This window comes from Lutjanus erythropterus, chromosome 18, assembly GCF_056507025.1.
Source record: "Lutjanus erythropterus isolate fLutEry1 chromosome 18, fLutEry1.hap2, whole genome shotgun sequence".
NCBI lineage: Eukaryota > Metazoa > Chordata > Actinopteri > Lutjaniformes > Lutjanidae > Lutjanus > Lutjanus erythropterus.
In genome coordinates this window covers 25,030,326-25,044,211 of record NC_139334.1, presented here as the reverse complement: position 1 = coordinate 25,044,211, position 13,886 = coordinate 25,030,326, and the positions used below count along the sequence as shown (strand labels likewise).

Genomic DNA, 13,886 nt, shown 5'->3' with positions numbered 1-13,886 from the left:
GGCTACTGGGGTTAGATTTATATTTACTTTACAGACATGAGTGGTATCAATTTTCTCAGTTAGATATAAGATAAGATATTCCTTTATTAGTCCCACAACAGGGAAATGTATGGTGTTACAGCAGCAAAGCGGAAAGCAAAACTGTAAAGAAGCATCAATAAAAAATACATAAAAATAAAATATCTAGAATGTAAGCAAGAGGAAATATAAAAAAATAGGATCACTGTAAACAAAGGCATGTAAAAACAAAAAATAGGAACAATATAAAGAGGGGAAATATAAAAATAGGAACAGTATATATAATATGAGGAGACTAAGCAGTTAAATTTACAGCAGTGGTTTCTTTACTCCTTTATGACAATAAACTGAATATATTTGGATTGTGGACAAAACAAGACATTTGAGGACGTCATCACTGATTGATATTTTTCACCATTTTTGTACATTTTATAATAATCGACAGAGTAATCAACAATGAAAATAATTGTTAGTTGCAGCCCTGTTAGAGATGTTTGTTTTTATATTTAGAAAAGGAGCACAATCCTGTTTTACAAAAAAGGTGACATACTTTTTTTTAAAGACATGGATTCATCATCATGATGGAAAAAAGGAAAAATATTATCAGTTGATTATAAGCTTGATTCTCTTCTCTTCTTAAAAATCACATCACTGTTTATTAACACATGTTTTCCGTGTCTCTCCTCCGTCCTGCTGTAGGTCAGGCAGCTGGTGCCGCAGCGCGACCAGGCTCTGATTGAGGAACACGCCCGGCAGCAGAACAACGAGCGTCTGCGCCGACAGTTTGCCAACCAGGCCAATGTCATCGGTCCCTGGATCCAGACCAAGATGGAGGTCAGTGCGAACAGAAAAGACCACGTTACAAGTTCAGCATGAGGCCAGCGTGCCGCCGAGTGCAGCGCTGCACTACAGCACAGTGTGTAATTTAGTTTGTGTGTGCAGTTTAAGGGCATTTTTTTGTCGAGTTTAGTCATTTATCAGCCCATTTCTGTGAAGAATTTCATATGCACATGGTTTAAAGAAAGAAACATTTTGATTGAAATAACAATAAAAATAAAAAGGAAAGATATTGAGTAGATGGTAAACAGCAAGGTATATAAATAAGTAAATCGTTATGCAAGATATAAACTATATAAAAGGGTTAAAAAATAAAATACCAGGCAGAATTCATCATTTGTTTGGTTATTTTTTCTATGTTCCTATCATGTCCTCCACCTATTCTAATTAAAGGGTGCCCTAACCTGCGTGTGTCTGTGTCTCTGCAGGAAATTGGCCGCATCTCAATCGAGATGCACGGCACCCTGGAGGACCAGCTGACGCACCTACGTCAGTACGAGAAGAGCATCGTCAACTACAAGCCAAAGATCGACCAGCTGGAGGGAGACCACCAGCTCATTCAGGAAGCCCTCATCTTCGACAACAAACACACCAACTACACCATGGAGGTAAAACCTGGAGCCCAGATTAAAGGGATAGTTTGGATTATTTGAAGTGGGGCTGTTCGGGGTACTTATCCATAGTCAGTGTATTACCTACAGTAGATGGCGGTCGACACCCCCAGTTTGGAGAAGCAGGGAGGAGTCCTGGTGAAGGAAGCTAAGCAATGTACTATTGCTTTTGGACAATGGGAAACTGGCATGATGTAAGCCAATATAGCTTTTTCTCGTTTAACCAAACTCCATTAGCAAAAACAGCTATTTTACCTCGCAGAAGATGGGAGTTGCTGGTCAACCCCGGCCACTTATTTTTGTAATTGTGTGACTTTACTGAATCCAAGCTAACATTTTAAAACTCCAAAGTCACACAAAAACACAAGCAAACTAACCACTCGAGGCAGCAGTAGACCAGCTACTCCTGTGTTCAGTGCGGTAAAATTAATTATTTTGCTAATGGAGTTTATTTGGTGTGGAGACCTGTGGTTTCCTGTTGAAAAATTCTGTCCAACGTCAAGTGACAGCTTCACTTTCTACACCAGTACTCCTGCTGCTTCTCCAAACTGGGAGCGTGCTGACCGCCTTCTACTCTAGATAAATACATTGAGTGAACTACCCCTTTAAAATTACCTAACATGGCAAAGGAAACACTGAGATTCCTGCTTCATCTAGTTAACATCCAATTAATGTTTCTGCTTTCACTTCTCACTGAAACCGTCATTGATCTGTCAGTCATAACTCATCTGACCCGACTGAACCCTGTAAATACTTTTTATGTATTTTTTTTATAAGTTGCGTTGGGTTCAGATGGTTGCGGTTTGCCGCAAAGAACAAAGCAGCGGGTGGCAGGATGTTTAGACAACCAAAGGAAAGTCTGTTAGAGTTTAATACTCAACTTTTCTGACGCTGCAATTTACCATCCAGTCTCCATTGTACATAATTAACTTTTTGGCTCCTCAGACGAGTGCTGGAAAACTACAGTCCCCTGCCTGCCAAGAGTTATTTTTACTGGACAAAATAATTCATATGAATCTTGTTATTGAAATTCTGCACATGAACTGACCCATTTTCAAAGCTATTATGTAGGTGTATGTCTAGAATCAGCTTCTGTGCAGAGCATTTAATAAAGAGACAGGAACGGATTATAAGAGCCAAATTTGTTCATGTGTTTATGCAAATACAATATTTTGCATTTCTTTTTTTGTTGGCCATTTGTTGGCATCCTCTCTGTTATGGTTTAAAGGCGTAGTGTGCAAAAAAAAAAAAAAACAATATTTAGACTCGCTCATTCACTTTAAACCATCATCTATGACCCAATTGAAGTGTGTGGTGGTGTGTGTGTCAGAGACTCCGCCTGTATTTTCATATTTTTTCTTATTTTTCTGTGTTTGGGAGATGCTAGTGTTGAGAGTCTAGCTGATGGTTGGCATTTTCCTTTTTTTCCCTCACGGTCAAAGTGCACAGTGGCCTTCAGAGACACATGACAACAGGCAAAGACTTGTGTGTGTGTGTGTGTGTGTGTGTGTGTGTGTGTGTGTGTGTGTGTGTAATCAAAGATTAAAATGTCTTGAAATGTCAGCCACCATTAGACACTGTTAAATGTCAGAGATTTCTTCAGTGTCCCGATGCTGTAAAATCTCACTCATCTGATCCTCCACGCAGGTTTAAAACAAACATTTATTCACAACCACCCGTGGCTAAATCAAACACCCCTGAGACTCTTTGACTATCTGTCTCTTCCTCAGCCTCTCTTAAACTTCCTCTGCCTTTGTGTCTCCGTCTCTCCTCTGCAGCACATCCGTGTGGGCTGGGAGCAGCTACTCACCACCATCGCTCGCACCATCAATGAAATCGAGAACCAGATCTTGACGCGAGACGCCAAGGGCATCAGCCAGGAGCAGCTGAACGAGTTCCGGGCTTCCTTCAACCACTTCGACAGGGTCAGTACTCGTCCTGAGTCAGTGGGCAGACAAAAAGGCGAGCAGAGGTGCTGTAGATCCTCCGCTGCTCATTTGCGGACAGCTGTTTGGATTCGGTTGGTGGCAAATGCGCACGCTGTAAAGTGAGAATGGAGTAGGAACCAAAAGATTTTGTGTTGTTAAAGGAATAGGTCAACATTTGAGAAGTCTGTTGCAGAGAGTTAGATGAAAGGATCAATGGCTGTCTCATGTCTGTCTTTAAAGTCCTCATGAAACAGAAAGCGAAGAGATTAATGCTTCTGCATATTTGCGTGTCTTCTGTAAAACAGGCAGATAGGGAGGGACTTGTCATGGATATTGATTGGAATAGGCGTTTACAGTAGCCAAGGTGTTTTCTTGCCAGGCTTGGCTCCGGGATTGCTATGTCCGTGTTTTTTGTGTTGCCGCAGGATGAATTTTGTTTTTGTTGACTGGTCGATTGAACCTAATTTGCATGCAAAATATATTAATAATATCTATAAATACACGTCCATATTTGAAATGAAATAATTCATTTCTATCTAAATCCTACCAAACTGACTACAGATCAGCATATACACACACGGACTTGGTATAAGTCGCACGCATTCCCACATAAACACTCACAAATACAGCATGCCTATGCTCTCCACCTGCTGGCGCTGGGTTTTACTGGCCGATGGGCTGGTTTTGATCTGTTACTCGGCTGGTTTTGATCTGTTACTGGGCTGGTTTTGATCTGTTACTCGGCTGGTTTTGATCTGTTACTGGGCTGGTTTTGATCTGTTACTGGGCTGGTTTTGATCTGTTACTCGGCTGGTTTTGATCTGTTACTCGGCTGGTTTTGATCTGTTACTGGGCTGGTTTTGATCTGTTACTCGGCTGGTTTTGATCTGTTACTCGGCTGGTTTTGATCTGTTACTGGGCTGGTTTTGATCTGTTACTGGGCTGGTTTTGATCTGTTACTGGGCTGGTTTTGTCACACAGACCTGGGAGCCCTGTTTGGCTCCAAGCTCACGGGGCTCAGTCAGTTAGCTGCATGGCTAAGATAAAAGCACTACAGTTAACGGTTAAAGTTAACTCCTTTAACAACAAGTAAAAGCTATTTTTCCATCAGGAAACTCTGTCACCTCTGTACTTTATTTTCAGTACTTTATGTTCAGTACCAGTCCTGCTGAGCCTATTTCTGTCGCTCGCTAATGGCAGCTAAGTTAGCAGAAACTCTGAAAAAATATGTTCCAGTTTCACCCAAATAAGTGAATACAGTCATTAAGTCATGCTTTTGTACATTAATCAGTGTGGCCCGGCCCCCAGCCCATTGTAGCTAATGTCAGCTAGCTGCTAAAGAGGCCCAGAATCACAGTATTTTAGGGAAATGGAACAAAGTTTGAGATGCATAAACACACCATACTGTTGCTGCTAGCTAGCTAACTAATGAATCTTTAAAAGATGAAGATTAATTGATTGGGTTTATGTCATAATTGATTGACATTGGTTTGTTCTATCTTACATAAGAACACGTCAGCTACTCACTAAGAGTTGTTGTTGGCAACTGGACTTTTCTGGAGTTTCTTGATTGGACTTTGATGTAGAAATACCAAGATGTTGATTTTTTGTCATTTTTGGCTAAATAGGTGCGAAAGGGTGGTTTAATGTGATTTTAAAAAAGCATTTTTATTTCATCTGGACTTATATAAGCTTAATGTCAGCTGATGGTTATCTTATTTTAGCTTTAGATTATCTTCAGCAGCAGTGACTTCCTGGATTTTGACGATTGCTAAGCTAACTGCAGCAGCCATACCTTCATATTTGTTGCACAGACATGAGGGTGGTATCAATCTTCTCATCTAACTCTGAGCAAAAAAAATGATAAACCGTATTTCCCAAACTCCTGCTTTAAAGACGGACGTATGAATTTCTAGCATGTGGAGTCACGACTTTGTCTTTCATACATTTAGACTGCATCGAGAAAACAAAGAAGTTAAGGTGAGAATATGTCGTTTCCGGGTTTAAGATGTCGTGTCATGCTGCCCGAGGTGTCGCTAACAGAAATCCTTTATATCCTTTAACCAGAAGAGTGTGCAGAGTGTACAGTTTGAGTGTGAAATGCATCAGACCGACCTGACCTTACCGCCTGGTTTCAGCTCAGTGACACGACACTCATCTTAAAAAGCTCAGGAGCTCTCAGTCATATCAACAACCAGCTAAATCCTTTTATTGTGAAATACAAAGACGTCAGTATTAAATTAAAATGATCTAAAGATACAAAGCAGGCAGAGATTGAGGACCATGTTTAAACGACAGGTAGCTGCTAAATATCTTGCCATTGAAGGCTGTTTCTATAAAACCTGCTTTCTTTGACCCCCTCCTGCCTCCAGAACTTAGTGTTTACACTGGGGCTCAACATGTCAGGAACAGCACCAATTATGGATGAGTTTTTATTTAGCCTCCCTCATCTCCTCCTCCCCCTCCTCCTCCTCCTCGTCGCCCTCCTCACCCCAGCTCTCCTGCTGACTCCACCATTACCTCATGCATTTTTCCAGAGCGTCTCTATTGTTAATCAATACCTCAGGTTGACGACTGGAGCCCACAGGATGACGACTGTGGACCTGAACTTGTGCCTTTGTTTCATATTTCATTCGGATTAAACCTCCTCCTCCACTGAGGCTTTCAGCCTGACATTTGTTAGTAGGTGTGAGGGGAAGGTGGTGCACTGAGCCACAGCGCCAGATTAATCAGATTGATTAGAAAAGAGTAATTTTCATTTCAGTTTGACTTGAGTTTGATGGGGAAGAATTAATTCAGTCTGAGCCAGTGTTGAAACAATAAGTCACTTGGTCCATCAATAGAAGTCTGGATAAATAAGTAATTTATCAAGCAAATTTATCAAACATTTGCTGATTTTAGCTTCTCGAATGGTTGGATTTGCTGTTTGTCAATGTTTTACATTAGTACAAATCAAATAAGTTTGCATTTTGCAACGTTGGTCTGACAAAACAAGCTATTTTAAGATTTTACTTTGGCTTCTAGGGAATTAAGAAGGATGTCTTTCACTATTTTCTCGCATTTTATAGGCTTAACAATCAATTAAATACACCAAAACAGAACAACAGGTTAATCTATAGTGAAAATAATAATTTGCAGAGCTGGAATAATAAGTTGCTGTATCAGTTAGTTGAGAGATTGAGTTATTATGATAAAGTCTTTTTGTATGTCAAGGGTCTTCAGGGTCTGAGACTGTGGGCCTCCTCTCAGCTTAGGTTTTTCTCACTTCCTGGACGTCTGTGGGATCATGATTATATTATTTGATACCACAGAGACACCAAACAATGGAGCCGAGATAGCTTCATATTTCTGTTTGACATAACTTTAGACTACAACAAATACATAGAAAAGGTCTGTCCAGAGGAATTTATTAGTTTCTGACTCAGGGAAAGTTGGAAAAACAGTAAAATTCCCCCAAACTGCTGTGTCTCTGATCTATTTCTTATACCAAATCACTCATTTAAGCTTTTCCATGTGATCTCCTTGTGATAACTAATTCTGTTGTATGATATTTGGCTGAAAATGTTTGGGTTTTAGATTGTATATCACACAAAATGAGACATTTTAAGGTGTAACCTGAGCGTCTGGAACTAATGTTTGACTTTTTTTGCTGACATATTATAGGTACGGAAACTCTGAGAGGCAAGAGAGAAAGAACAGTCTGATCCAAGTTGTTTTCTCTTCTGTGTTTATGACTCAAGAACTGAACAGATGAAAAAAAAGGTTTCTTCCAAGATTTGCGTTCTAATTTCCTTAAAGCTATGATATGTAACATTTATGCACTAAAATGTCTAAAAACACGACATATTTTGTTGAGTTGTGTACTCAACAGGATTTTTTGGCATCTGCAATGGTGGTTGTTTAGCAATGAAGTTAGGTGAGTTAGGTGAATTTTTATTTATTCATTTATTTAATTTTTTCAGGATCAGGATAATTTTTCTGCATTTGTTGTTGTAATACTCATTTTGGCCACAGGAGGCTGAAGCGCACCATGTCACCAGGTTCTTAATAGAACTAAAAGCATTCATGTTTTCTTTTCCAGGTGAGTTTTAATCTCTCCATGCACTCTAAACACAAGTTACATATATGTAACATATATGTGCATGAATGCTTTTTGCCCTATGTAGAACAAAATGAAGGAATTTAGACTGATTATCTCAGCAAAAACTTTTTTTCACCTGTTCTTAAGTCACAAAGACAGAAGAGAAACAATTCCAAATTTAATTTTTCTCACTTTCCTCTCAGCGTTTCTGTATACAGGCCAGCAGCTAACGGATAAACAGAGAAAATAATCAGTAAAAATGATTGTTAGCTGCAGCCCTCGTCTGTATATTTACATTTATGTTAACAAGTTTAAGGGAAAATTAATGTGACTGATGTGTTTGCTTTGATGCTGTACAACAAAGGTAAATAGATATATATTTCTTTTATGTCAGAAGAGAATATTTTGTGACGTTAAGTACGTGTGCCATCGGCGATATGAATAACCCCACCACAGGGCCCTGTAGTCTGCCTGCACCACTGCACATTAACGCCTCTGAATGCCCTCGCCAGCATGGCAGCACTGCTGCCACCGTGTGTTCACCTGCCAGATCCTAATGAATATGCACTGTGTTCTCTGTTTTCTATCTTGTGCATGGCCCCCCTCCCCCCCACCCACCCACCCTCACCTCCTCCTCCTCTCCTGTGCATGATGCACTCCCTCCTCCAACACCACCTCACCCACCCACCTCCTCCGTCCGTCCCACCTCATCCACCCTCCTCACCGTCACTGACACCGCTGTATGTGTTGCTGCATGGCCTGTGGCCCCCCGACGCCTCGCCTGACACTGGCCTCCCACACCCCAGGACCACTCGGGCACTCTGGGCGCGGAGGAGTTCAAGGCCTGCCTGATCAGCCTGGGCTTCGATATCGCCAACGATGCACAGGTACTTAAACGTAGCCACACCCCCGCTGTGAGAAGTTTAACTGGTTTCTTTTTTTTTTTTCTTTTGTACTTTTCCCCCCTTGTATTTCTCTCCTGTTTTCCTGTTATTCCCACCTTTACTGCTGATCCCTGTGGTCTTAATTCCCTTTGTGATTTCACCTTCCAACCTCCACACTGTGGACTGTTGCTGCTTCCCTCCTTAATTCTACTCTTTGTTCACCCTTTACTCTCCTGACCATTCTCCTCCACTGTCCCTGCTCCTCTCCATCTTCCTCCTCCTCCTCCTCCTCCTCCTCCTCCTCCTCCTCCTCCTCCTCCTCCTCCTCCTCCTCCTCCTCCTTGTCTCATCGCTGACCTTGTAGAAGAGATCAGGAATCATGGATGCTGAAGACTTCAAAACCTGCCTTATCTCCATTGGTTACAACCTGGTAAAGCCATGAGCACTCTTCAAGTTTGTTTGTGTGTGATTAACGAGACCTGATGGAAATGGTAATGGACAGCTGTAACCTTAATTTTATTTTTTTTTTTTTTTATTGCTTGTTTTTGTTATTGTAGATTTATTTTAAAATATTGTTTATTTTCCATAGAGCTTTATCAAAGGAATATATTAGAATTTACTCAATGGTACCTCAGTTTAATTTAAAATTCACTTCTCATTCACCTGTTCTTGAGAATTGGGATAAATCATGTCCTACCTCAAAACTTTAACACTCTTACTCCTATTTTTATTGACAATTTATATACAGCACCAGTCAAAAGTTTGTACACGTCTCATCAAATTTTTTTTCTGTATTATTATTTCTACTTTTCCACATTGTAGATTAATGATGGAAACATCAAAACAATAAAATATGGAATTATGTAGTAAACAAAACATGAAAACAAGGTCAAATCTGTTTTGGTTTTTTAAGGATCTAAAATTTAAAAGACACACACACTGTCTTCTCACAGAAAGTGTGTGAGAGTCATTTATATTTCTTTTATATTCCTTCTTTCTACGTCTTTTTGTTTGCAAAAGTTTTTGATATTTTAGATTTTTTAAAGTGGACACCTTTTGCTTTAATGTACACTGTTGGTGTAATCTGAACCATTTCTTTACAAAATCAAGAAAACAGAAAAGAAAATATTTAATGAGAAGTGTGTCCAAACCTTCGACTGGTACTGTGTATGAAATATTTTTTGTGTGGATTAGTATTTTTTTTTCTTGCATTAAGAGAACTTTTAGCAACTTTAAAAAATAAGATGGCTGCTCACTGTCATGATGCTATGAAACGAGAAAATGTAAGAGGTCAGCTCCTCCAGAAATTCCATCTTTTTAGATCAGATTTTATTTTATTTCAAATGTTAAATGAAAATACAGTAGAATATTCACTTACGAAAAAGCAAACAAAAGTAACAAATTAACTTAACAGCAAATATTCAGCAGGAATGAATAATTAATGTCCGAAAAGGAGCAAGAAAAGTGGATATTTATCAAGTCCTTCCCCTTTTTTATAGTTCACTGATAAATTATCTGAAATGCTGTGCGAGTATTCCCACTTTTTGCCCCAATAATTTGTTTGTAATTATTTTTTTTATTTTTTATTATTATTTTTTTATTTATTTATTTATTTTTTACAATTTACTAAATAAATAAATAAATCAGTGCCCCCCTTGAGCCAGTCAATCAAAAAAGTCCGTCAGCTGGTTGTCAACTCCATCATAGTGAAGTCATACAGAAGATTTTTTTCTGTTATATTCATTAAATATTTGCATGTAATGATTTATAAAATGCGTTTATGTCAACAAAAAAATCATGGTTCACCTAATATGTGCAATAAATCATATTATATGTTTTTTCTCACAAAGACAAACTACATTATCAACCAAAATTGCCGCTGGGAACCATTATAAAGTTATTTATTTCTTGAATAAAAACATGTCAGATGTTATGATTATACAACAAACTAAACAAGCTTGTATTTTATGCAACAAAAACTGACAAACTTTTGTTTGTCTGACAGAGTTGACAAAATTCAAGTCCTCAGCTGCAAAAAAAAGCTATTTAGTAAATAATTACAAGGTTCTGCAGCAAGAGTTTGATCTTTTAAAATTTATTTTCACAGCATAATTGTAGATTAAAAAACAAAAAACCCTCAAAATACAGTTTTGTCCCAATTCTCAAGAACGAGTGACATATTTGTGCCGAACAATCAACAAAATAAGTTCTGTCTCTGTTTGCAGAACGTCTGTCGTTTGCTCTGTGTGTATGTTTGTGTGTGTGTGTGTGTGTGTTTTGGTGTGTTGCCGTGGAGACTGTCACCTCGGCGACCGAGCCTTCACAGTTCCTCTCTGTTGCCACCAGGGCGAGAACGAGTTCTCCCGCATCATGAGCATAGTGGATCCCAACAGGATGGGCATCGTCACCTTCCAGGCCTTCATCGACTTCATGTCCCGCGAGACGGCCGACACAGACACCGCCGACCAAGTCATGGCCTCCTTCAAGGTCCTGGCAGGAGACAAGGTACAGCAGCATCATGCTATAATACCATCAAAGAAGAGTAACAGTGAGGCAGAGGAGATGTTCCTATTGTTGTTTAAGCCCCTTGTGGCCAAAACATGAATATTTAATACAGTTTAAGGGTAGAAGGAAAGAGACAAAGAAATTAAAGCTCAATGTTTTAGTTTACAGTTAGTTAACAGGCAGCTGTTTCATTGAAAACACTCTGACAAACCCACTGTACACTACCTGCTCAACACCAAACAGCAGACAAACAAAGTTAGCGGCTGGCTGGTGAACATAGTTGACCGTTTCTCAGCTAGAGAGACAAATATTTTCCCTCAGGAGTCGGTGGAGACCAAGACAGAGCTGAAAAGAGAGTCAGTGTTGGACTTGCTGAAACAGTTTTGCAAAATCAACCTAATAGTTTGCAATATGTTAGAGATTACATCTTGTTTTAACTTCCTCCAGAAGGCCAAAAATCAGTTATTGCAGGTTTAATGATGCTTTAAGTAGTCTGCTTAAATAGCGTAAATCTAGAAAACTCTTGTTTTAGCACTGACGACTTTGCCATAGTTAGACTATCAAGTCTTAATTTGGAAAGATCAAGATATGTTTGGTTTTATGCCTTGACATTTAAGTTTTCAAATTCCTCTTTAAAAAGAAAACAATTTATACAGTATCAAGTCTGATATAATGGTCAGTAAACTGCAGTGTCCTCTTTGAACTGTTGTTATTATATTTATTATTAAAATTGAAAGCTCGTTTTGATTGTTTTTTTATTATTTAATATTGAAATTGTTACACCTGCACTATGTATATAGTCACATCTTAAGTTAGCTAATTTTAGCCAAACACTAGCTAATCATCAATCATTGGCTAGTTAGCATTTTGCTAACATTAGCTAACTTAGAATTTGACTATTTATGGCTGTTAGAGGTCTTCCGGTGTCATCTTTTAATCATTGTTATAATTTGTTTTTCTTTTCAACCTAACCAAGCCTGGAACATTGCATATATAAGTAGAGCAAACATAAAAGGTTAAAGGTGAGCGAGGTGTACCAGCCTTGTTCAACTGTTATTGGTGCACAGAGCAAAAAGGGGCGGGATTTAAGGAAGGTCACTTGACTTTAGTTAATTAGTCAGCAAACCAAAAAGTGAGCTCAAAGTGGATAAAAGTGATAAAAACATTGTAAACCCAGACACCAGCTCTTTATTTCTTCATTTTAGTTTTCAGCATCTGTTTCTTCTGACAGTATAATGTATTTATTACTAACAGCTACAATTTTAATATAACAAATGTAATGTTATGTTTCTCATCCTCGACAGAACTACATTTTAGCTGACGAGCTGCGCCGGGAGCTGCCTCCAGACCAGGCCGAGTACTGCATAGCCCGCATGGCGCCCTACACCGGCCCCGACGGCGTGCCCGGAGCCCTCGACTACATGTCGTTCTCCACCGCTCTGTACGGAGAGAGCGACCTCTGAACACTCTGTCGTCAGTCGTCCTGACTCGGGACCACCAGCCTACCTGCTCTGATCACCGCCACGTCCTCCGACTGCCCCCTCACCACACTCCTGTCCTACTACGCTCATTTTTTGTATGTCTCTGGCCTTATCTTTTTGTCACTATCCCCCGTCTCCTCCTTCTCCTCCCCCTTCTCCTCCTCCTCCTCCACCTCTCCAGCCTCTTCACTGCTCCCTCACACTCTGTCTCCGTTGTATTTGCTTCCCACGCAATGCAGCAGCTCTCCAGGTTTACAAAGAGGGAGAGAGAAAAATGTTTGTTTCTGTTTTTATTTTCTTGTTGTCATTGTTTTTCTTCATAAAATGAATAAAGTTAACATATTTTATTATACTGAACAAAAAAAGGTATTTTTCTTCACCTGATTGAAAATATGAGACAAAAATTGTAATAAAGAAAAATTGCTATACTTTCTCTTCTTACTCTGTGTTTACTGCAGGGATCTCCTGTGGTTTTTATGGATTTACCTTCACTGTTTGCAATTTGACTTTCATCCGGAGCTGTGAACTCTTCTTTATTGTCATTTCAAACATAAACACACATGAAAGAACATTCCTCCAGGACCATGGTGCTACTTAGAACAACACATAAGAAAACACAGAACCAACTAAGACTAAACAGACCTACACAAGACTACATAAACATACATAAACCTACACAGGAGTACAGAATGTCCTTGTCTGGGTCACACAGCGGACCTGAAGATGTTGACTGTCGGCGCAAGATGGTGCAAAATTACTAAGACAGTGCAGAAAACTTAGAGAAAGTGCTAAATTTAAGAAGAAAATGTTTAAAATAGTAGTTAAAACAGTTTTGACAGTCAAAACTGCTGCTAAGCTAAACATAACTGCAGTACAAACATCACAATACTGTGCAAAATTACAAGAGGTTTATTGATTTAATAGTTAGAAACTGCATTAGATTATAAACATAAGCTGCTGTAAATGTGATAGAGGTGGAAAAATTACAGATATGTGTTTAAAAGGTGGTGGAGGTGTGAGGTGGCGTCCATATCGACATGGCTGCTGAGACGAAGCTCTGTTACAGTTGTTTTTGTGGTGCAAACAGTATATCAACAAACAAATTCAGATTTAAGTCACGACAGACAATCGCCACCTTTACGAATTATACTAATTTACGTTCGCTGCTCTTGTGTGTCTTGGGTCATTGGAAAGGCTGTGCTACACTAAATGGAATGGGACCTTAATTGGTATCATTGGTAACACCTGTGTTTATCCTGCTATTTTCATATCAGTAAGGCTGCCATGAAAAAGGTCAGTTGAACCTGGAGTATTAGGGGCCCCCTGAGCTCTGGGGCACAGAGGCAGTTACCTGCTTTGCCCAGTTGGTAATTCAAACTTGGCTCCACCCTAAAAGCTACAAAAAAAAAAACCCTAATATCATTCAAGCAGAGCACAGTCCCACTCAGTGCTGCCTGCAAGAAGCTCTAATCAGGCAAATTAAGTGAAAACACCTGAGTGGGTCGACTGACAGGAGTGTGACCTGAAACCAGCAGCTGCAG

At 39.5% G+C, this 13,886-nt stretch overlaps 1 protein-coding gene across 5 annotated transcripts in view; it reads left to right on the top strand.

Moving 5' to 3' along the window:
* The window catches only part of actn1 (actinin, alpha 1), a 91,478-nt gene extending 78,705 nt beyond the window's left edge, over positions 1-12,773 (top strand). For 2 of the 5 annotated variants that reach the window (XM_084742175.1, XM_084742174.1), the window contains exons 16-21: positions 718-852; positions 1,284-1,463; positions 3,245-3,391; positions 8,724-8,789; positions 10,706-10,864; positions 12,169-12,773. In XM_084742175.1, coding sequence (XP_084598301.1) covers positions 718-852; positions 1,284-1,463; positions 3,245-3,391; positions 8,724-8,789; positions 10,706-10,864; positions 12,169-12,327 — 846 coding nt within the window. In that variant the 3' untranslated portion in view covers positions 12,328-12,773. Of the gene's footprint in view, positions 1-717; positions 853-1,283; positions 1,464-3,244; positions 3,392-8,281; positions 8,363-8,723; positions 8,790-10,705; positions 10,865-12,168 lie in introns of all 5 variants that reach the window. The other 3 variants (XM_084742173.1, XM_084742172.1, XM_084742176.1) reach the window with 2 other exon arrangements.
* The last annotated feature ends 1,113 nt before the right edge of the window (positions 12,774-13,886 follow it).